Genomic DNA, 22,492 nt, shown 5'->3' on the forward strand with positions numbered 1-22,492 from the left:
CAGTGATTTCCAATGATGGTCTATCAGCAGTGGTGGCCAAGATTTCTTGCTCCTAGCACAAGGACTAGTAATCATTTTACATTTATTGCTAATGTGCTTGTTTTAAGGCAAATTCCCTTGTTGTTATTTAATCTTGTGAACCCATCTTAAGGCAGTATTAAGGGCAGGAGGTCTGGTCTAGAGGGTAGAGCCTCTGTTTGCCTGAAGATAACATCCGCAGGTCACCAGTTCGAGGCCACCGGCACTGTGCGACCTTGAAGCAGCTGACAAGCTGAGCCGAGTTATTCCATCTGCTCTGAGCGTGGGAGGATGGAGGCCAGAATGTGAAACCAGATCAGAAAGGAACATCTGAATGTTGTGGTTCTTGAAAGATAGAACCTTCTTTCAATTGTAAAAATCCCTACGGAGATTTAAATAGCCTGCCTATGTAAACCGCCTTGAATAAAGTCTGAGGAGAAATCTGACGACCAAGAAAGGCGGTATATAAATACCTGTATTATTATTATTAAGGCAGTGTGTAAAAATATGCACTGGGTCCCCAATTTACAGATGTGCAAGTTATGAGTGGCTGTGTCACCGCTTTTGTGCAGGTACAGTCTGTTGTGATGTTCTTGTGCAGGTGTGAAAGCACTGGGTCAGCAAGAGCTGCTTCTATTTATGCACATTCCAACTTCTGGACAAACCTTTTGAATGGAACAGGTACTGATCTTGGGGGCTTAGAGTATATATTAAAAAGTACAAATATACCAATACACAACAGTAATTCTGTATAGACTCATGCAATAGTTCAGAGTTGACGGAGAATGCAGGCTTAGGGCCCAATCCTCTCCAATTTTCCAGCATCAGTGCAGTCGCAATGCAGCCCCAAAGTAAAGGAACAAATACCTTCCCATACCTTAAGGAGGCCTCTGCGACTGCTGCCCCACCACAAGATGCAGTGCATGCCCCATTGGCACAGCTGCACCAGCACTGGAAAATTGGATAGGATTGGGCCCTCAGACTGTCAGCTCAAGGGTGAAAAAACTGTAATCCCATTTTTTATAATTCCTCATGAACAAAGGGCAAGACATCTGTTTAGATAGGCTGGCTTCATCAAATGGAGGCTGTTCAACCTATAATAGTGGCTCAAGCATCAAATTGTTATTTAAAACTCTCCTGTACAAGGTCACGCAACTGGCATTTTGTTCTATTTCATCCTTTACTACACCTGACCTCTTCCAATGTGATGCCAATAAGAAACAATTAAATAGTATTGCTTATACACCTTGTTATGCCTTGTGCTCTGCACCTCTGTCCACGAACCACACCACTTTACCTCTGTTACCTTTTTGGTGTCCTTCGCAGAAAGGCTCCATGGATTGCCTAAATGTGGCTGCATCTGCAGTGAAGGCTTCCTTAAACTGTGTCTGAATTTCCTCATTCTATTCATTCTTTGCCTGTTTTCAGGCACCCAATGGAATATGCGTTTGTCTGGGCTTTCATCTCCTCTCATTTGTGAGCACATGATCCTTGATCCTAGACTGTAAAGTCACTGGGTAGCCCAGTATAATTATAAGCAAAGAAAGAATCATTTTTAAAGTCTGACTAAAGCATGGAAACACACAGAATGGTAAAGAGCTGCTTGATTTTATTAAGGCTAGTCTGACTAGAGATGCTTGGGCCTCAGAGTCTGGCATGTAACTCAGATAAGCAAATACCAGTTTCGGGCAGACGACCTTGGCAGAAACAGAGATGTCCTGGCAAAAACATTCACTCACTAATTAAATGCCTGTATCCCTGTAGCTGTTAGTGTAATGCTTTAGGAGCAAAAGTACACATATGGAGACCAAGTGACCCTTGATACCAAACCAAAGTATGTACCCAAAGTAGAAGGTCAAAATAGTTATATAGAATTAAGACATAGAAGTCAAAACGTTTGATTTTAGTGAAACTGTTGAAGGAAGTTTAAAGGTCTTTGCTTCGCAGAGGTTTGCAGAGGGCCCCACAGTGTTTTACTAAACCCAGGAGAAGAAATGCAGAAGAGATAAGATAGGTGGCTCAAGCAAGGCCAACCTAATTAGGATGAGTCTGAAGGGGATGTATGCCAAGAAATGGGTCTGACGTTCTGCCAAAGGTGAGGTCTTCACACCTGTCTTTGAGCATTGTGTCATCTCTTTTAATGAGGGTAGTCTAAACCTTGTCAAAACAATTTTTAATTGAATTGATGGATGTGAAAAAGGGTCAACAATGGGTCAACACTGGATAGATGATGTTATAGCACACTCTACTGGTTTTTTTGAAAACTTTGTAATTCAATATGTTTAACTGTTTAATTTTACCTTTTATGGGAACTGTAATCTGAAACAAGCCTATCAGGTGTCTCTAAAGCTATCTATAGCCTATTAAGCGTCAGCTCCATCTACGATGTCAAACTTCAGCCAATGGGAAGTCTACATTTTCAAACAAAGAACCCAGAATGCTATAAAGGGTCCAGTTAATATTGGAAAATTGCTCTCAATGCTTTGGACAAGAGTCCCTTGAGATGCCCATTGCTTGCAATGAAATAAAGCCTGCAAACTTTCACTCCTGAGTACCGAGATTTCTTGAGTTGCATTCTTTCTACCCTGCAAAACGTACCACATCATGTTTCTGGGCAGATGCATTTCTTTTTCTTGAAATGATTTGAACCATTCTAGGGAAATGTCTGCTTGCTGCTTTTCATTTTAATAAAAATCATGTGACATATATAATAATACTAGCAGCCGTGTGAAAGTTTGAAAAACATTCCATAATCATCACAGATAATCTTTTGCACTGAATGTGAGGTCATATTTATACACATGATTGAGAAGAATTCAGCATTTAATATTAAATGTCACTTTTCAACAAAGAGTCCTTGAGGCGGTTTACTAATTATATGAAGAGAGAGTTCCCTGTCCAAAAGAGGCTCACAATCTGTATATTCACAATCTAATCACAATTATGTATATTGGAACATAATATCAGTGCTAAGGTGCAGCACCAGATCATGCACATATCACCTTGCATGCACAAGTGCATTGATTCGTTCCAGTGCTACCATTTTTTAATCTCCTTCCTCACCCCAACTCAAAATCTTACTTGCACTCAGAATCTCACTTCAAAATGTTGAGATGGCTGCATAGTCATGAACATTACAGCTTGGTTAGTTGGCTGGTTCCAAGGGCCAGAGTAGGCATGATGTTGGCAGACCTAAACTAAGACCTAAACTAAACTAAGACCTAAACTAAACTAACTATAGACTAGACTAACTAACTAAACTAAGACTAAACTAAGACTAAACTAAACTAAGACTAGACTAAACTAAGACTAAACTAGACCTAAACTAAGGCTGAGCTGAAAACTCTTGCCTAAGCATTTTCAACTCAAATTTTGAGGGAGCTTGGGGGGGGGGAGTAAAAGGGGCTCAAACAACCCTGCCTTGCCTTTTTTCACAGCAGCAGCAGCAATCCACCCAACAGCTGCCATGTTTCCCCCAAAGTCCCCTGGAAATTTGTAAAATGTATACCCACCCTTCGCTATACGGATTTAGGGCAGCTCATAATAATTACAAAAAAAAATCAGAACAAGGACATCTAAAACTTGGAATCATGCTATGTCATGACATATTGATCTATAAGTGCTTCTAGGGAAAAAACAATATGGCAGCCAATGCTTCTGCTGCAAGTAAAGGTCCCCTTTTACATCTCCTTAAAATTGCTAAACTGGTCCCCAACTTTGCCTTAGCCTTAGTTTAAACCTGCAACTGCCTCAATCAAGTAGGAAGAGGGAACAGGGGCTCTAATGTTAATAACAACATCAGTATGTTGGTGAGGAGTGCCAAACTCTCCCGAATTTCTGTTTGACTGTGTGCAAGCTCTTTCCCAAAACCTTGCTGCAACTTAAGCCTACAGCCAACACTGGAAAAGAGTTCCTGGGGAAAAGAACCAGGGGTATTGAGGAGGAGAAGGGAGGGTTTAGCATCCTGTACAGTACTCCTGTTGCTGTTAAAATTGAACACCCACCCCTTCTTTCTGTGTGATTAGGGTGGATCTGGATTTAAAACCACAGAACTGCTGCCATTGTGTCTAGTTTGGCCCAAGTTCCATGGCAGAGTGATCTGCATGCACCTAAAATACAGGGTTATGTTTTGTTCTGAGCACAGGGAAAAGTTGAGTTTTTAATTGTTCCTGAATTACTATGGCCACAGCTGGGAAACAACAAAGTCTTCTAAGACTTTCCCACAATAATTCTACGACTGATGGCCCCAGGCAGAGTGTAGATGAAAAGTACTAAGAAAATCATCAAGATGATCAGAATCAGTCCAATGATGATGTATTTCTTGTAATTTCTCCAGATCAGGTGATACAAACACTTGAAAGGGTTCACAAACCAGGAGAAGGACGTGTCAGGCCGGCTAGAGTAAGGATAGCAAACAGAAAAAAAGAAATCATTAGCATTGTCAGATTAATCTACATCCAAAAGTAATTATGTTATCATTTTAACTTTGGAGAGCAAAGGAAATTGGAAAGGGAAATATATTTTCTCTTTCATCTCTATGCACATTGAAACAAGATACACTACAGTACCAGGCATTTTAAACAATTACTTAACTGCAGTAGAGCATTTTTCTCTTACCTTCCTGCCAGAATAATGTTCAAATGGTCATTGAGATATGAAGGGGGGGGGGGAAGGCTTAAAGGAACAGTCAGCCTGCAGGAACAAATTCTTTACAGTTCTGAGGGTGCAATCCTAACCCACTTTCCAGCACTGAGGTAAGGGCAATGCAGTTCCAAGGTAAGGGAACAAAAATTCCCTTACTTTAGGAGGGCTCCGTGAGTGCCACCCACAGGATGCAGCACACATCCCATTGGCGCAGCTATGCCAGTGCTGGAAAGTTGGTTAGGACTTGGGCCTGAATATTCCAACTGCTACATAGAATCAGTGCGTACATTGTGGTGGTGCAGGGGCCACCTCCATGTTTCTGGATCCTGTACTGTGCTGTGGCACAGGCATGAGAGTGAGTCATGAAATCTCCCCATCCTCTGTGGTTCTTGTATACAGACATCACCAGTGCAGTGTGGGATATAGTTCTTGCACCGCAGTAGGAATGAATGAATGAATGAATGGTCATTTCAGCAATGTATCTTTTGCTCCAGCAAACCTATCTAAGCTGGCTGCAGGCGCAAATGCCACAGTGCTATTGTAAGCAAGACGGCTTGAATAAGCATTGTTTAACTTGAAATTAGCATATGAAGCTAGATGAGAGCAAAGTTATGCACCGCAGGCACCTGCCTATAAGTCAACCCCACAGATAAGTCGAGGGCAAGTTTTGAGCCAACAATCATGGAATTTTCTATGATCCTCGGATAAGTTGGGGGTTAAACTTAGGGGGGTGTCTGACTATAGTTTTGTCTGATTTTACCCGAGGCCAGATCCTGAAAAATAACCTACCACTAATTGTTACCTAAGAACTGTGGTCTCTAATTTATTAAAATCACAGTAAAAGATCATAAGATACATTTTTATTCTTTTTAAAATTCTGGTCTTCACCACCTTTTTGTAAACACTATCAGAGTAAGTGCACTGTAAACAACATACCAGTGGTTCCCAACCTGGTATTCGTGTACTCCCAGGGACACTCAGCAGGACCTTTAGGGATACTTGAAAAAGAATGGAATAATTGCAGAAAAAGGCAGGCCGTGCTCCAGAATGCACGGCCTGGAAGGGAGGTAGCTACTTGGCTGTGAAAGCCCCACCAAGAGCTAGTTTTCGGTCATCAATTCATTTATGAACCAGTGATTGAAAACCAGCACAGTAAAAAAGCTGAAACATAATATGGAAAGTGATCAATCACCCAGAATTTCTCTGCTGCTTGAGAAACTTGGCACCTGCCTGCCTGCCCCTTGAGAAAGGAAACTGTTCAGAGTTGAAAGGCTCAGCCCTCTGATTGACCCAGAGACAAGGCGAAGTGAGAATTGGAGCTTGATTACTTGGCAAAAATTTCACTTACTATACGTATCTAAGTAAGTCACTTGGTGCCACATTCTACTCCCTGCCAACAAGCAGAGCATGAAGAAAAAACCCTTCCCCCATTGTTTGCTTCTTGCACCAGGTAGTCAAAGCGATACAACCTCAAAATTTGTAGGTTCTATTTTGCTTGCTGCATCCCAGGGTACTTTTCCTCCAGTTGGACTTATTTTTACTCTCTGAGCCCAGGTAAAGGGGGGGGGGGAGTGTTATAATGACACATTTGTAAGAGAGATCAGTGAGTGTAGTTATAGTTAAACACACCCCTTTTGACCTGCCAAATTTACCAATGTTTGCCCATCCCTGATAGAGTTATGCAGAACTCCTCCTCCTGTGAAATTCTGCTTGTCTTATTCAAACTCCCTTGAAACTTCTGAGATGTTTCTTCTTGACAGAGACCCAGAAATGTGCTTTGAATTTCACTTTTTTCAAAGTTTCAGTGCCAGCCCTAATTAGCAATACAAGGCAAACAAGGGGCTTGGGGAATCTCATGTTTGCACTGTGATGAGTAACTTTGCTTTAAGTAATATGCACAAAATGAAGCTACTTGCAGGGTAGATGGTGCAGCCTACATCTGACTCACAGCATCTGCTCCTTGGGGAATCTGTAAGTTGGTACAGTATATCATCTCTTTCACAAACAAGTCTCAACCTTTTGCAGATGCCCCAATAAAAACCAGAAAATTAAAATGATCTATCATGGCAAGCAATGGCTTCTTCTTCCCCTTTACGCTGTTCTAGCACTGTGCATCTGCTGAAGAAATTATGGAAAATGCTACTGTCTTAAGGTCAGAAAATGCAACCTCATTTTCTGAATGACCCTAGGGGAACATCCACAAAATTAGATGATCAGAAGTTCTGACGATGAGAGAGTTAGTACATGTTGCTATTTTCACATAGGACTGGATGGAGGAGATACAGTTATTTGATATAACCAACAATTATTTCATGAATTTGGCCCAAGGCTGAGCTGAAATTCCCCCTCCCCCATTTTTGCTACCTTATTCACAGGTGGCAGAAATGGGAAGGCATTTTCATATTTCTGGAGGGCATGGAGCACAAAATTGGAAAGAGTAATAATACCCCCTGACTGCAAGTGCCACTTCTTCCCACAACCCCTCCTTTCAAGCACCACAATATCAACATTCCCATGGGGATTCTGGGAAAATGCATGCCAGTGGGGACCACCATTTTCCCCATAAACATCCTTCAGAAAGATGATGTGATGACACAGTGCCACTTGGTGTAGGGATTGGAGGAGAAATGCTGGCTGCCAGGAGTACTGCAGGGGCAAAAAAAGGCAAAACAGGGAGCCAGCTGCATGTCCTTTTGCTCCCACCCACCCAATTTTGAGCAATGACTTTTATGGTTTACAATATGAGCAGGAGTACAGAGGCAGGAGGCATGGGGGGGGGGGACATAGTCCCACAAAGCTGCTCCCCTTCCTAGCCATTCCCAAATTTTGAGCTCCAGACCTGATCACAGGGTTGAATTCAATTCCTGCATTGTCCAGGAGAAAAACAGATGGATAGCACCATGACTTACTTTGGCTTTTCTAAAGGTTCTGGCTCCTTCCGAGCTTTGCCTACTGGGTTTTTCTCTGCTTCCTCTGCTGTGACTAAATGAAATTCAGCTTCCACTTTGCCCTAGATTGAGGAAAGAGTCTGTTTTAGTTAGTAGCATTTACATGTCTCATAATCACTAACACTTTTGTGCTATGTAAAATAGTCATATAAAGAATAAGCTAAGCTGGCTAAATAATAAATTACTTGGCTCACTGCACTTATACAATATTTATTAATAAAATGCTTGGCATTTATTTAGTCCTTCACATTCTTACAACAATTTTTTCTGTTAGTATAATTCTCTTTTGACCATATTCGTGTGTGAGAGGGAGGTTTGCCCAAGTAACATTCCCAGTAAGTACATAGCGAAAATGAGATCTGAATCAGTAAACTTTTGATTCATAGTTCCATCCTATAGCAGCTATACTGCACCAGCTGAATTCCCAGTTTGAAGAGACACTTGGCCAACAGTCTGAGGCTAAGAGGCAAAGAAGCAAGGCCCATAGCCAGGGAGACAGACCAGGGACAGACTGCACTTGCTCCCAGTGTGGAAGGGATTGTCACTCCCGAATTGGCCTTTTCAGCCACACTAGATGCTGTTCCAGAACCACCTTTCAGAGCGCGATACCATAGTCTTTTGAGACTGAAGGTTGCCAATACAAATACTTTCTAATGTACCTTACTCCTTTGCCCTGGTAGACAGGGGTGAGGGGGGGGGGCCCTTTCCCTCTTGCATCAACAGTATCTAAAAACACAAGGAAGAAGAATGCTTTTGTTTTCATGACTGAGGGCACAATCCTAACCAGATCTACTCAGAAGTAAGTCCTATTGTGTTCAATGGGACTTACTCCCAGGAAAGTGAGGTTAGAATTACAGCCTAGGAAACGTTACTCTCCTTGCCTGCTAGAACTCTGGGTAAAACTAGGGGTCCAATCTTGGGTCCATTTTCCCTTCAGTACAGCCCCAAAGATCCAGCCTGCTGCCAAGATCTACAGTATTCTAGTAGTATTCTAGTATTCTACAGTATTCTAGTAAGAGAGCCACAAACTTCAAATGGGAAATTTAAGAAATACTGCCCACTGAAGAGACATTAAGTGATCATCATCAAGCAATGAAGAACAAAGAATGTTATGGGATCAGGGTGACTAGATACACAGGAGGATGGGGTTCCAACTCCTTAACAGATGTGTTGAAGAGGGCATTTCAGTAATATACACAGTTATTCTATACCTGTGTATATTACACAGTTTTACACAGAAAATATACAGTTTTCTATACCATGACACAAGGCAAACTACCCAAAATTCCCTCTTCAACACTGCCATTGTAAGTATTGCAACCTTGTCCTTCTGGGCCTTAGGGTGTCCTAAAAAGAAGTAGATCTTTTCATCAACTGTTACATATGGAGATCAGCAAAAGCCAGCAACACTGAGATGAAAGGGAAACATCAAACCCAGACTGGGTTTTTAGTGAAAGGGAACAGAGGGGTGATGGTCTTGATCAGCTATTAGTTGTCAGTTGTGATTTGGATTCATGTGTGAAGTCGGATTCCTCTCAGTAGTTATGGCATAATTCCAGAATGCAAGCCAGCAGCAGCAAAGCATCCCTGACACAGAAAAGGGGGTATGTCATAAAGCTAAGATGAAGATCAGGACAATTCTACCTTTCCCTTTTGCACCTCTGCTGGCTTGTGAGGTGCAGAATAAGACTCTTTTTCTTTAAAGGGGTAAAGTTTCTTTTGTCTATCTCTCCACTCAGAAATGCAAGACCCCGACTGCATGAGACTGGAGGTCCACCTAGCCCAGCATCCTGTCTCTCTCAGTGATAAACCAGACCCCTCCAGGAAGCCCACATACAGGGTGCTAAGGCAATAGCTCTCTCCTGCAGATCTCCCATCCCACCCTAGCAATAGGTGTACTATCTCTCTGTGCATATATGTTCCCTATACATGTCATAGCCAAGTGTCAGTCCTAGATTGGCCCTCCATAAATTGCTTTTATCCCCTTTAGAAGACATCTAAGTTAGTGGCCCATCATCACATCTTGCTGTAGCAAATAAGCTCAAATGTGTGGGAAGGTCCTTGGAAAAGGGTCACGCATGAAGATAGGAGGCCTCCATGTTGGGGTTGCAGCACCTTCAGGGAATCCGTTCTATACAGATGTGCGCCGTTTAACGATGGGGATATGTTATCCAATCCCCATTGTTATGTGATTAGGTCATTAGGTGAACATTCAGTCCAATCTATTGCCCTTTTTGTGTGAACAGATACTGCCTGCCAGACACTAGCTGGCTGCACAGGCTACTTTCGATAGATTGCCTCTTCTTTGCATTAAGAGCCTCTCTGTTGTTGTGTAAACAGACATTCTGCTGCAGGCTATGTGAGATGCTATTGCCTCATTAAGAGCATCTTTATTGTGTTTTGACGGTCATATATGTGGTTCATTGTTAAGTGGTGCATGCCTGTATATCTGCCAGATTATCCTCTCTACTTTACAGGACAGATCCCCCGAAGGTGCCGTGATCCCAACCTGAAGAGAAGCAATTGAATTAAGGCCAAGATCAAGTCTTTAGGTACTGTGCTCAAACCCACAACTCACTCCATTTATAAACTGGCATTATCAACAATATATGGGTATAGCAACACAAGAGAATTAAAGAGGTGGAGGTTTACATTCCTTATCCCCAGAAAAACATGGAAATAGTAGTAAGAAGGGGATAGGGACTCTCTAGAAGAAAATCCTCAGCAAAAAGTCATTATTAAAAGCACGTTTAGCTGCAGAAGAAAGCTTGGCTATTTAAATCTCAAAAGCCAAGAGGGAACTGAGCAGGACTGCTAGAAGTTGGGCTAGAAGAGAGGGAGGCACTGATTCCCTGCCCACCAGCTTGGCCATCCATGCAGGAAACTGAGGTTCTGCCGGGAAGACCTAATCAGCCCACTCTTGGCATCTGGTATTTCACCAACCAATGTATTCTCTGTGAAACAGCAATGGCTAAAAATATGCTGTTTGAATACAGGAAAGTCGAGACTTTTTGTAATGCAAAATTCCATTACAATTCTACCAATGAAATTCATACATCCCTATGTTTTACTCCATCCACTTTTTACTTTGATTAACCAAGGAGAACTTTGATTTTTTTTTTTTTTAAAAAGGTAACTTCTTTGAATTAATCACAATTCATTGCAAAGAGAGCATATAATCTGAGATGTGAAAAAAGTAATTAGGGGAATTATAATTATGTGCTTTAAACAGTACAAAAAACGCCTTGTGGAATCAGCATTTTTTCACTACTTTATAGGTTGCCATGTCAGTCCATTAGAAGAAAAATTAAATTTTACAAATTGCAGGCTATTGGAGCACCTCTCCACCACACTCCATTTCCCCCTGGTCCTATCACAGATACTTGCCATCCATCCTGATGAAGAATTCTGTTTGACTTTTTGATTGGTCCCAATAAAAGCATCACCCTACTGTCTATTTGCATGTAATTTTAATAAATTGCTTCAGAATAAATTATTGCTGTTTAATCGTCCATAATCCTCTCTGTGTAATTGCATTTACTGTATGCTAAGTAAATGATGAATTAAGTCACTGAAGTGACTTATACAATTTATACAAGCCAGAGAGACTCCTAACCCGAGGTGTTCCTTCCTCTATGTTCCTGAAGTGTCCTTCTTTGGGAGGAGGGTGCTCAAGCATGGTAGGACACTACTCTGCTACTTGGATTCATTGCAGCAGAGGTTCCAAAGGAATGCACTGAGACAATAGTTAAATGGTGTTAATATGAGCTTCTGTATTTGAGTCAGGCTGCCCATGTTCCTGGCCTGGTGAAGCTCTCTCTGACTTGGCACACTGACTTATTCATTTTGGTCAACAATGAGCTTTAGAAAGCACTTCTTTATTCATCTTGAGAAGATGTAATTTTCATCCCAGGGTGAACCATGCAGAAATAAACAGCCACAGGTGCTTAGTGGGCAAAATTGCAAAGTGTATCAAATATCAGGAGACACTTGAAATTATTTGGAATGGTGAACATTGCAGCTCCATTCCTTACTGTGTCTATTCACAATTGCACAGTGCAAGGGGAGTCCCCGATTCTTGGATGCAGAATGTGGCATTCCCATAATCTCAGTTTGTTTTTTTTAAATTCCACTCCTCAAGGTGGTAAACTAGGTTTGAAAAGCACATTGGCAAAGCCTGTGCCATCCACAGCACTTTCCTTCTCCCTGTGGTGAGTAGAAGCAGAAGGGGGGGGGGAGGCCATAGCCCATTGGTACAAAGGGAGGCCTCTGCCTGTAACCCTGGAGCGTCACAGCCAGTCAGAATAGACAATATTAGTCAAGGTAGACCAGTGGTTCACACATAAAATGGAATTGTCCAGGTTATTAAAATGTATGCAGGTGTGCTCTTTTGCATGAGGTTTTGAAAGTAAGCTGCTAAATACTAAATACAAATACTAATAATTACTAAGAAGGATAAACGTATTTAGCATTTGCATAGGCTATACACACAAGTTTCCGCTGACAGGCAAAAAACAGATGTGATTCTAATTTGGGAAAATCATCCTGGGGAAATTTAATCCCCTGCCTCCACAGCACTGTATTCTTTCTCTGAATCACCATCCAGCCGCTATGATTTGCTAACATTTAAAGAGACAGACATTCCAGTCATGGGTCTGTGTCCTCTTGTCTAGTTAGGTCCAGAGAGAAAAACACATTATGATAAATACATGAGCCTGTCCCTACTTTTCTTTTTTGTTATTAAGCCACAAGTGGGGCACATGCAAAGCACTGGGAAATTGCAACAGAAAGGAGAGGGCTTTGGCTATAAGCCTCCATTGCAGTTTCTATCCCGATTGCATCTCCCAATCTGTGCATCACTGACATTTTGAAAAACTTCAACTGGTTTCAAATTTGGAAATTCAGTTCTAGGTATTGTTTAGGATAAAACTGTGAAAGAAACTGCAGCTGGAAGTTAAGAGCTAAAGCTGTCATATACGCCTGCATGATTTTGCAGCAAGTCACATGCCCACTGCGTGCTTTTTAACAAAAAATAAAAAGGGAAGACAAGGACTCACACATTTACCAGACAATGTAGCATGGCCCTAAGCCAGCGATGGTGCAGAGGAAACAGAGGGTAAGAAAGAGACAGAATAATGAGAAAGAGACAGGATTTGGGTTTATAATATGCCAAAAGGTTGTACTGCTAACCTGTGTGATATCTGAGAATTCACATCATGCATATTTTTAAAAGCTTCCATGAGTAGCATCAGCCAGTCATATCGAAAGCTGCTTTTCATGATCTTGGATTGTACAGGCATCATTGCAGTTTCAGGCAAACTACAGCTCACGGGTCAATTCTGGACCCCAAGAGTCTCCAATCCAGCTCCGATTTTGTTGTGGCATCCCTCCAACTTCTCAGAGCAGCATTGCCTAGAGCTCCTACCAGTCACATCATGTGGAAGCAACAACAGCACTGCAGTCTGATGAACTTGGTCCTGCAAACATGCCTGCTGGTGCTGGGAGCATTCAGCATGGTTCCATTCCCCCCCCCCCCATGCAGGTAGCAACGCAGCATCCATCCACCCTCCACTCTTACCTCTCTCTGTCTCTTCTCCTCTCCCTCCACCTTCCAAAACCATGCCCAACAGTGGCCTGTGATCCAGTTTGCCATGCTGCCAGTGCACTGACTTTCATCTTCAACTTGAGTAGCAGTTTATCCCCCTCCCCCACAATGAGTTGTGTGTGTGTCCTATACATAAAGGTTGTGGCTAATTTAATGTGCTTTTTTTGTGTGCCTTGTACATGCAGTGGGGGGGTGGGGAAAATGGGGTGTTGCTGTGGGGAATGGACTAGTTGTATATTCTTAATTTTAAAAGCAGCAATGTGTTTTTGTGACGTGCACTTTGTAAATGGAGAACAAAGCCAAGTTTAATGAATCGGGGCGAGGGGAGAATAATTGATTACTTGTATGTTCTTACAGTATTACAGTATTGGCAACCTTCAGTCTCGAAAGACTATGGTATCGTGCTCTGAAAGGTGGTTCTGGAACAGCGTCTAGTGTGGCTGAAAAGGCCAATCTGGGAGTGACAATCCCTTCCACACCGGGAGCAAGTGCAGTCTGTCCCTGGTCTGTCTCCCTGGCTATGGGCCTTCCTTCTTTGCCTCTTAGCCTCAGACTGTTGGCCAAGTGTCTCTTCAAACTGGGAAAGGCCATGCTGCACAGCCTGCCTCCAAGCGGGCCGCTCAGAGGCCAGGGTTTCCCACTTGTTGAGGTCCATCCCTAAGGCCTTCAGATCCCTCTTGCAGATGTCCTTGTATCGCAGCTGTGGTCTACCTGTAGGGCACTTTCCTTGCACGAGTTCTCCATAGAGGAGATCCTTTGGGATCTGGCCATCATCCATTCTCACGACATGACCGAGCCAACGCAGGCGTCTCTGTTTCAGCAGTGAATACATGCTAGGGATTCCAGCACGTTTCAGGACTGTGTTGTTTGGAACTTTGTCCTGCCAGGTGATGCCGAGGATGTGTCGGAGGCAGCGCATGTGGAAAGCGCTCAGTTTCCTCTCCTGTTGTGAGCGAAGAGTCCATGACTCGCTGCAGTACAGAAGAGTACTCAGGACGCAAGCTCTGTAGACCTGAAGCTTGGTATATTCTGTCAGCTTCTTGTTGGACCAGACTCTCTTTGTGAGTCTGGAAAACGTGGTAGCTGCTTTACCGATGCGCTTGTTTAGCTCGGTATCGAGAGAAAGAGTGTTGGAGATCGTTGAGCCAAGGTACACAAAGTCATGGACAACCTCCAGTTCATGTGCAGAGATTGTAATGCAGGGAGGTGAGTCCACATCCTGAACCATGACCTGTGTTTTCTTCAGGCTGATTGTCAGTCCAAAATCTTGGCAGGCCTTGCTAAAACGATCCATGAGCTGCTGGAGATCTTTGGCAGAGTGGGTAGTGACAGCTGCATCGTCGGCAAAGAGGAAGTCACGCAGACATTTCAGCTGGACTTTGGATTTTGCTCTCAGTCTGGAGAGGTTGAAGAGCTTTCTGTCTGATCTGGTCCGGAGATAGATGCCTTCTGTTGCAGTTCCAAAGGCCTGCTTCAGCAGGACAGTGAAGAAAATCCCAAACAAGGTTGGCGCAAGAACACAGCCCTGCTTCACTCCGCTTCGGATGTCAAAAGGGTCTGATGTGGAGCCATCGAAGACAACAGTGCCCTTCATGTCCTTGTGGAAAGATCTGATGATGCTGAGGAGCCTGGGTGGACATCCGATCTTGGGGAGAATCTTGAAGAGGCCGTCTCTGCTGACCAGGTCGAAAGCCTTTGTGAGATCTATGAAGGCTATAAAGAGTGGCTGTCGTTGTTCCCTGCATTTCTCCTGCAGTTGTCTAAGGGAGAATACCATATCAGTGGTGGACCTGTTGGCTCGGAATCCACACTGCGATTCTGGATAGACGCTCTCTGCAAGTACCTGGAGCCTCTTTAGTGCAACTCGGGCAAACACCTTTCCTACAACGCTAAGGAGAGAGATGCCGCGGTAGTTGTTGCAGTCACCCCTGTCGCCTTTGTTCTTGTACAGCGTGATGATGTTTGCATCCCTCATGTCTTGAGGTACTCCACCTTCTCTCCAGCAGAGACAGAGGATTTCATGCAGCTCAGTGACGATGATCTCTTTGCAGCACTTTAGGACTTCAGCAGTATGTTCTTATAGCTTTTTAAAGTGTGTGTTTTGTAAATGGGGGGGAGCCTAGATGGGCTGCTAATGTGAGATTACTAATGTTGGTGTCTATGTGTGTGCCCATATGCATGCATTATGGTGCCTCATACCATTTGCAAAGCTCAGCACCATATACCAGCTAGAAGGGCCACTTTCTTTAATCCTGGATTACTTACCGTGAGTTCTCCAGCCTTGATGAATGGCCACCAGCCTCTGACACGCTTCTGCTGAAATATGGAAATCTTGTTCGCCTCACTGGTAGCAGTCACCATGCTTATGTCACAGCTCTTTGCCGTTTTTGCGGCTCGGGGAAAGCCATTCAGGTTCATTTCAAGAGTGCCTGAAGAGAGAAAATAAAATCCCACGTCATTCAGGAGCCTAACGGGCAATTCATGCACTTGGGCAACTGGAGAAGAGTATCATTTGTATGATCTGATGACACTTTCCCATACATAAGATCCCATACACTGGATCAGGCCCAGGGCCCATCTAGTCCAGCTTCCTGTATCTCACAGTGGCCCACCAGATGCCTCAGGGAGCACACAAGACAACAAGAGACCTACAATAACTGTTGTTATAAGTATAGGAGCAGGTAGGATAGCATATGAAGCTGTCCCACTTGCCTCTGCTTAGGATGTTCCTGTAAGTTGGCACCCATTTCTGCATTTAGGGTCACAGTTCTACATATCCAGAGACAGTAAGCCATACCATTCTAGCTGCTAGGAAAAACAACAAGAGAAGGCCAATGCCTTTGCATGCTGTTTGTGGACATCCTGGAGGCATCTAGTAGTTGGTCACTGTAGGAAGCAGGATTGGAGGCCTATTTAGTCTGATCTAACAGGGCTTGACATACAGGCTGTACTTTTTAAGTTAGACTGTGCCCTCCTACTTCCACGAAGAATCATCAAGTGCCTCTGAAGCGGAAAAAACGAGAGCCAGCAAGGCAGAATCCGTCATCCCCTCCTCCACCTACTGTATTCCTCCTGCCCCAGAGAAATGTCAACTTTCTCTGAAGAGTAAGAGGAGGAAGAGAAAAACATGTAGAAAAATTCTGTAACTTGCTCAGATCCCATTGGATAAGCTTATCCAAGTGGAATATAAATTTAAATAATAATTGTTGTAAGCTGACCTGGTAGCCCCTGTAGGTGGTAGAAGGGTAGGATAAAAATTTCTTAAATATGTTCTTATAGCTAAAGATTTTGGTGCCCATGGACTTCTGGGGGGAGGTGTTGGCCTGACTTAATAGAATTTTCTAGATTTTTCTTTAAAATTGTATTTTTAATTCCTTATAGATGTATGCATGCAGGTACTAGCCACATCTGCTATCAGAATGATAGTATCGTGCCCCTATGAAACTCATGCACACCCCAGTCCTAACCAACTTTCCAGCACTGATGCAGCCACAATGCAGCCCAAATATTCCTTACCTTGAGAAGCCTCTGTGACTACCCAACACCACTGTTGCACCTGCTGGCATGGCTGCATTGATGCTGGAAGTTAGTTCGGATTGGGCTGGCAGTCTGTGTCTACATGTATGAAGGCGTGTGCATAGCCATGCCATGGAGAGATGGCTGTTCAATATTTTGGATACATGCCTTTATTGAGGATCTTCTAGGAACAACCTGAAAAATCCCTGTTTAATGTGGAGTACTGAGCCCATGCCCCCAAATTCCATTGCTTTCTGTAATACTGCACCCGAGTGAACCCTCTCAAACTCCATCAGGATCAGCATTGTGCAGATTCCAGCAGCAAATTTATTTGCTTTAATTCAAATGCCAGGATGGTATAGTGGTTCTGATGGAGTCCTATGGCCTGATCCAGTGGGGCTGTTCTTATGACTTAGACCTGGAATATCCAAGTTCAAATCCTTGCTCAGCCATGAAACTTCCTGGGTGACCTTGGGCCAGTCACTATCTCTCAGCCTCACCTACTACACAGGGTTGTTGCGAAGACAAAAGGAGGACTATGTACCTCCCATGTACCCTGAGCTCCTTGGAGGAAGGGTGGTATAAAAATAATAAAAACAAATAATTCAAATTCAGGTTCCTCAGCTCAGTTAAGGGCTTACCCAGGAAGTCATCAGAAGAAAGCCTCTCAAAGTCCCACACCTGGAGCACCAGTTCTGCAGGAATTTTGCGTTCTGTCTTGTCCAAAGAAAATATGCTCTCTCTCTTTGTGACAACCATTTGTTTCTCAGCTGGGAGATAATGGAACGGAAACACAAAGCGCCAGTTGAAGTTCCCTTCTCCAGTCAAAGAGTTGTAATGCACGTCCGTCTCCTGCTTGTCATCTTCCAGGCCTTTCAACCACCTGTTGGACAACGATGAGTGCATGCAAGTTCAAGTTAGTTTAAAAAGTGTTGGAAGGAACCATAATGGATAAACTAGTCTAAGGGCGCAATCCTAACCAACTTTCCAGCACTGGCATAGCTGTGCCAGTGGGGCATGTGCTGCATCCTGCAGTTGGGGGGCAGTCATGGAGGCCTACTCAAGGTAAGGCAATGTTTGTTCCCTTACCTTGGAATTGCATTGCCCTTATGTCAGTGCTGGAAAATTGGTTAGGATTTCAGCCCAGCTCTCTGTACCAAAAGAGATTAACTAAAGTATCCCAGACTGGTTTCTCACTAACACCTCCTCCATGTTTTGGAACACTTCTGGTTTTGGCTTAGTGGTCCCAAGTTGTGAAAGCCTGCTTTGTGCAATGTGGTGTCAAATCTACCTCTCTGCAGTTTAAAGCCATTGCTTCTTATCTCCATGAGATTGGCCGAAAAGGTTCTATTAAAATAGCAGGAACTTCAATACACTATTTGCAAGGATCAATGTTCAATAAAGGTGACCTGATAAAATTAATGTTTTCAGTTTGCTAAATCCACAGCATAAAACTTGGGAATCACAATAATTTTGGAAGGTTCTACCATGAAAAAGGGTCTGATACATTCTACACATCCATAAGTAGCTCGCTTTCAAGTGGAAGTCAAGTCAAGTCTTGACGTTACTTCAACATTTTCTCCTCCACTCCCTGCTAATTTTTTTATTTAACCATAAGGCAAAATGCAGCATCTTCATAAAAAATTCACAATATACAAAATACATATATAAAACACAAACAAGCAACAAATTATTAAAAAATGGTGAATAAAATCATGAATAAAATAACAGTATGCGTTATATATGAGTAGTTACTAAGGGCCCAATCCTATCCAATTTTCCAGTGCTGGGGCAGCTGTGCCAATGGGGCATGCACTACATCCAGTGGTGGGAAGGCAGTCACAGAGGCCTCTTCAAGGTATGGGAACATTTGTTCCCTTACCTTGGGGTTGCATTACGACTACACCAGTGCTGGAAAGTTGGATAGGATTGGGCCCTCAGTGACTAGACCTACGGCCAAATATCTAAATCATTTAACTATTTAACCATTGGACAGTAGTAACCTCAAGTTGATGTAGTTCCTGCAGGGAGCCAGAATACCTTAGGGGGCAATTCATTGCAACGTGATGTAAAGTTTGTGAAACATTCCTGCAGTCACAATTATTAGTCTCTGCTAATTATTTTCTGCAGGTACACTAAAAGGCAAGGCATGTCAGGAATATTAACACAGCTGTTCTAGGATAAAATCCTAACCAGAAGCTATTATAAATTCCTTTCATCACCTTGTCTGCCAGGAGCAAAACACATTAGCTATTGAATACATTTCCCAAAACATTAATCTTTTATTTGCCAGTCAGTCAATCAGAACCTTTATTGGCACATATTTTTATTTTTTTAATTGGTAGCTTTTTCTAAGAGCCCATCCTGTACGTGCCACCGGATGGTGGTGTGCCTCATGACCTGGCGCTGAACTGCCATAAAGCAGTCAGTGCCAGTTGCAAAAGGTGCACCAACACCATGTTGCTTCTCGTTCTGCCAGCAGTGCTGGTAGGAAGGCTTCCCCTTCCCACCCACTCCAGCACTTCTCCCACCACTTGCAGGAGCAGGTAAGTCAGTGGAAGAGGTGGGAGGGAGAGGTGGAGAGCAGAATGGGGTGGGGAGGGGCGAAATGGGGAGGGGAGGATCTGGGAGGGGAGGGGATCAGCAGCGCCAGTACCACCAATATCCTAACCCCCTTCCCAGACCTGAACCCACTGCATGGGCCCATGTAGACCTGTACAAGCTATTGAGCAAGCACAGATCCCAGTAGACACTCTCCCTGTGCTGTGGAAGCTTACCCCCGGGTAAGGGTCCCAGAGAAGACCTCCTGGATTGTCCCCCACCATAGAATGCAGTAGTCACCATTTTGGTGCCAATGCATTGGTGGTGGTGGGGGGTAATGGATAGGATTGTATTGTATCACCATTACAGGTTGTTCCACTTCTTTGAGAGACATTATTTTGAATTATAGTACCTTTTCAACTACAAAGACAAAACGTAACTTTTGTGGCACAATGGGGCTAGTTTAGAAGCATTCTCACAGCAGTCGGTCCAAGATAGTTTTTTTTTTCTTGGCAGGATCAGACTAGAAAGACTGTCCTGCAAGTATTATTATTATTATTAACAGTATTTATATACCGCTTTTCAACTAAAAGTTCACACAGCGGTTTACAGAGAAAAATCAAATAACTAAATGGCTCCCTGTCCCAAAAGGGCTCACAATCTAAAAAGATGCCAAGGAATACCAGCAGACAGCCACTAGAACAGACAGTGCTGGGGTGAGGTGGACCAGTTACTCTCCCCCTGCTAAAAAAGGAGCACCCACTTGAAAAAGTGCCTCTTACCCAATTAGCAGGGGTACTGCAAGTGCCAGTTGTGAGTGGCACTAATTGGCTAGTGCCCTCAGGTATCACACAGATGTCTCTCCTGCCACAACCCCTGGAGATGTTTTGCAATTGTTTTTTGAAATGTTTTGAAGTAAAAGTTTAAAGTTGATTATATTCATGAATAAGCACAAGTGCACACATTTTAAAATACAAATTGGCAAGCTGCTGAAGTGGGGCAGGGGTCAGGGGAAAAGCAAGACCAATGGCTGATCTAGCGTTTGACTTGACAGAATGTACATCTGTTATGCTAATTGCAGTGCCGTGAGGAAGCCAGGTTCACACTGTGGGTGAAGAACCTGCTGTAATTTCTTTTTAAATATTGCGTCTGTCCTCATCCCCATTTTAAGGGCTGGTATGCATGTGGTCCCAGCTCACATGCCTTCATATGTTGTGGGTACAACCTTGAATGCATATCTGGCTGCAGTCCATCTACTCCTTTATGATATAAGTGAATCACTGAAGTGGAGCCTACATATGTGACCAGGAGGAATATTATAGTGATTAAATATTAGGGTGGCATAACAGAAAAGGTTTGCCATAACGGAAGGTTATGGGCTTCAGCAAAATGCACCCCCCCCCCCAATGACTTAGCTCTGAGCTGTTTTGCAGAAATGGGAAACTTTTTTGTTATGCTGTTATCGTTAACACAGAACACCCCAGAACATCAGATAATCATGTGTGGCACACATTTTTGGATGGGCGGCTCCTTGTAACCAGAACAGTTCTCCTGAGGAAGAGGGTACACCTATCTGGCTAAGCAGATTGGACATATCTTTGACTAGCACAGGCTGCCAGCTCAGTAATACCTAAATCTGAGTAATAGCTAAATTATGCGGTAACTTTTGCCACAGGGCAGCTGGGAGGCCTTTCAGGGCAGGGGGAGAGCAGGGGGAAAGCAGGGAGGGGGCAAAACTGGGTGGGGAAGGGCAGGCTGGAGGGTGGATTGGGCCCAGGAAGTTGCCGCTGGCCACGGCCTCTGAGAGAAATTTTATCAAGGAGTACAAAGTTTCTTTTGGGTCCCTTCCCAAAGGGGAGGGGGCAATGGGAGCAGACAGAATGGGAGACAAAATAAGGAAGGGGGAGGGTGCTGACAGCCAGAATAATCTTTGAAGCCCAGGTTTACCAGGCTTCTTGATGTGGAGCCCAGGTCTACCCAACCATGCGGCACTGGCAGCTAGATAAAGTAATATAGAAAACCAAACACACTCTTTAGTCTCTCTAAAATCTTTGAAGTATAGCAAATCACTGCAGAAAATTAGCATCATTATAGTTCGACTTACTAGAATGGACATTGTCCTGTGTGCACCAAAATAAACTTCTGCAGCAGCTGCAGCCCCACAGCTGTGTCCCTGAGCTCCTTTACAGTCCTTCATCGTTATTGGATCCACAAGGCAAAGAGCTACTGTTGCATGCCAGTTTCTTTCCATGTGATACAGGGTTAAGGAGGGTCATGGATGCATTCCTGGGCCCAGTGTGCATGGCTTGCAGCAGCAGTTACCACTGCATGCCCGCCCGCAGTTGTGCCCCCAACATCATGCACAGGCAGTGAGTTCAGGTGAGATAGGAAAATGTTAGATCCTGGAACTTTCTGGGCCCCCCGCTTTGATTCCTGGGCCCCCTTTCTGACCGTGGGCCTAGGAACAAATTACCCCCTTTACCCCCCTCTCCTAGGCCCTGCTGCTGGCTCCTATGCCCCCTCCCAAGCCAAGCCTCCTGACAGGGATCTCCTCAGTTCTGCACCAGATCAAAGGCTGGTATAGATCCAAGTAGACCCATCGGGGCCAGCCGTGCTCAGCACAGGCTAAGGGAACAGTGGTTCCCTTACCCCAAGGAGACCTTTGGCACCTTCCCTGCCCCCACAGGATACAACAGCAGCTATTTTGATGCCACTGTACCACTGGGCACCAGGGAGGGATAGGAATTGGCCCTAAGTCAAAGGAAAGGCAGAGCCTATAGCAGACATTTTCAACCACTGGGCTTTGGAACATTGGTGTGCAGCAAGTGGTCCATAGATGTGCCACAGGAATTTGGGGGAAGGTTATCCCCCAGTGAGGGATGTGAGCCCCCCACTAGCAGCATGGTGTGCCTTGTCAATTGTCAAAAACCTGATGATGTGTCTTGACAATTTTAGTGCCTTGTTAGTGTGCCATGAGATGAAAAATGTTGAAAATCACTGGTCTAGAGATTGGACTATACTTAAGGAGATAGTATACCATTCTTTCCTCGTGCCTGAAATAACTCAAAACCTTAGAGGTTTAAGGTCAGAGGCTTCTTTTCCAAAGGAAGGTCAGCCAACAACAAGCCTATACATACCAATAGGGTCTATTCCTTAAGGCATTTATGGACATAGTTGAACCCAGTTCATATTATTCAATACTGTGCATATGATTTTTTTT

At 43.8% G+C, this 22,492-nt stretch overlaps 1 protein-coding gene across 2 annotated transcripts in view; it reads right to left on the reverse strand.

The window, feature by feature from the left end:
* Positions 1-2,611: 2,611 nt before the first annotated feature.
* Positions 2,612-22,492, reverse strand: part of FER1L6 (fer-1 like family member 6) — a 106,102-nt gene continuing 86,221 nt past the window's right edge. For both annotated transcript variants that reach the window (XM_066623238.1, XM_066623239.1), the window contains exons 38-41: positions 17,373-17,614; positions 15,481-15,644; positions 7,572-7,672; positions 2,612-4,414 (exon numbers count right to left, since the gene is read on the reverse strand). In XM_066623238.1, the coding sequence (XP_066479335.1) occupies positions 4,228-4,414; positions 7,572-7,672; positions 15,481-15,644; positions 17,373-17,614 (694 nt within the window). In that variant the 3' untranslated portion in view covers positions 2,612-4,227. The remainder of the gene's footprint in view (positions 4,415-7,571; positions 7,673-15,480; positions 15,645-17,372; positions 17,615-22,492) is intronic.

Source organism: Tiliqua scincoides, chromosome 4 (assembly GCF_035046505.1).
Source record: "Tiliqua scincoides isolate rTilSci1 chromosome 4, rTilSci1.hap2, whole genome shotgun sequence".
In the NCBI taxonomy this organism is placed as follows: Eukaryota; Metazoa; Chordata; class Lepidosauria; order Squamata; family Scincidae; genus Tiliqua; species Tiliqua scincoides.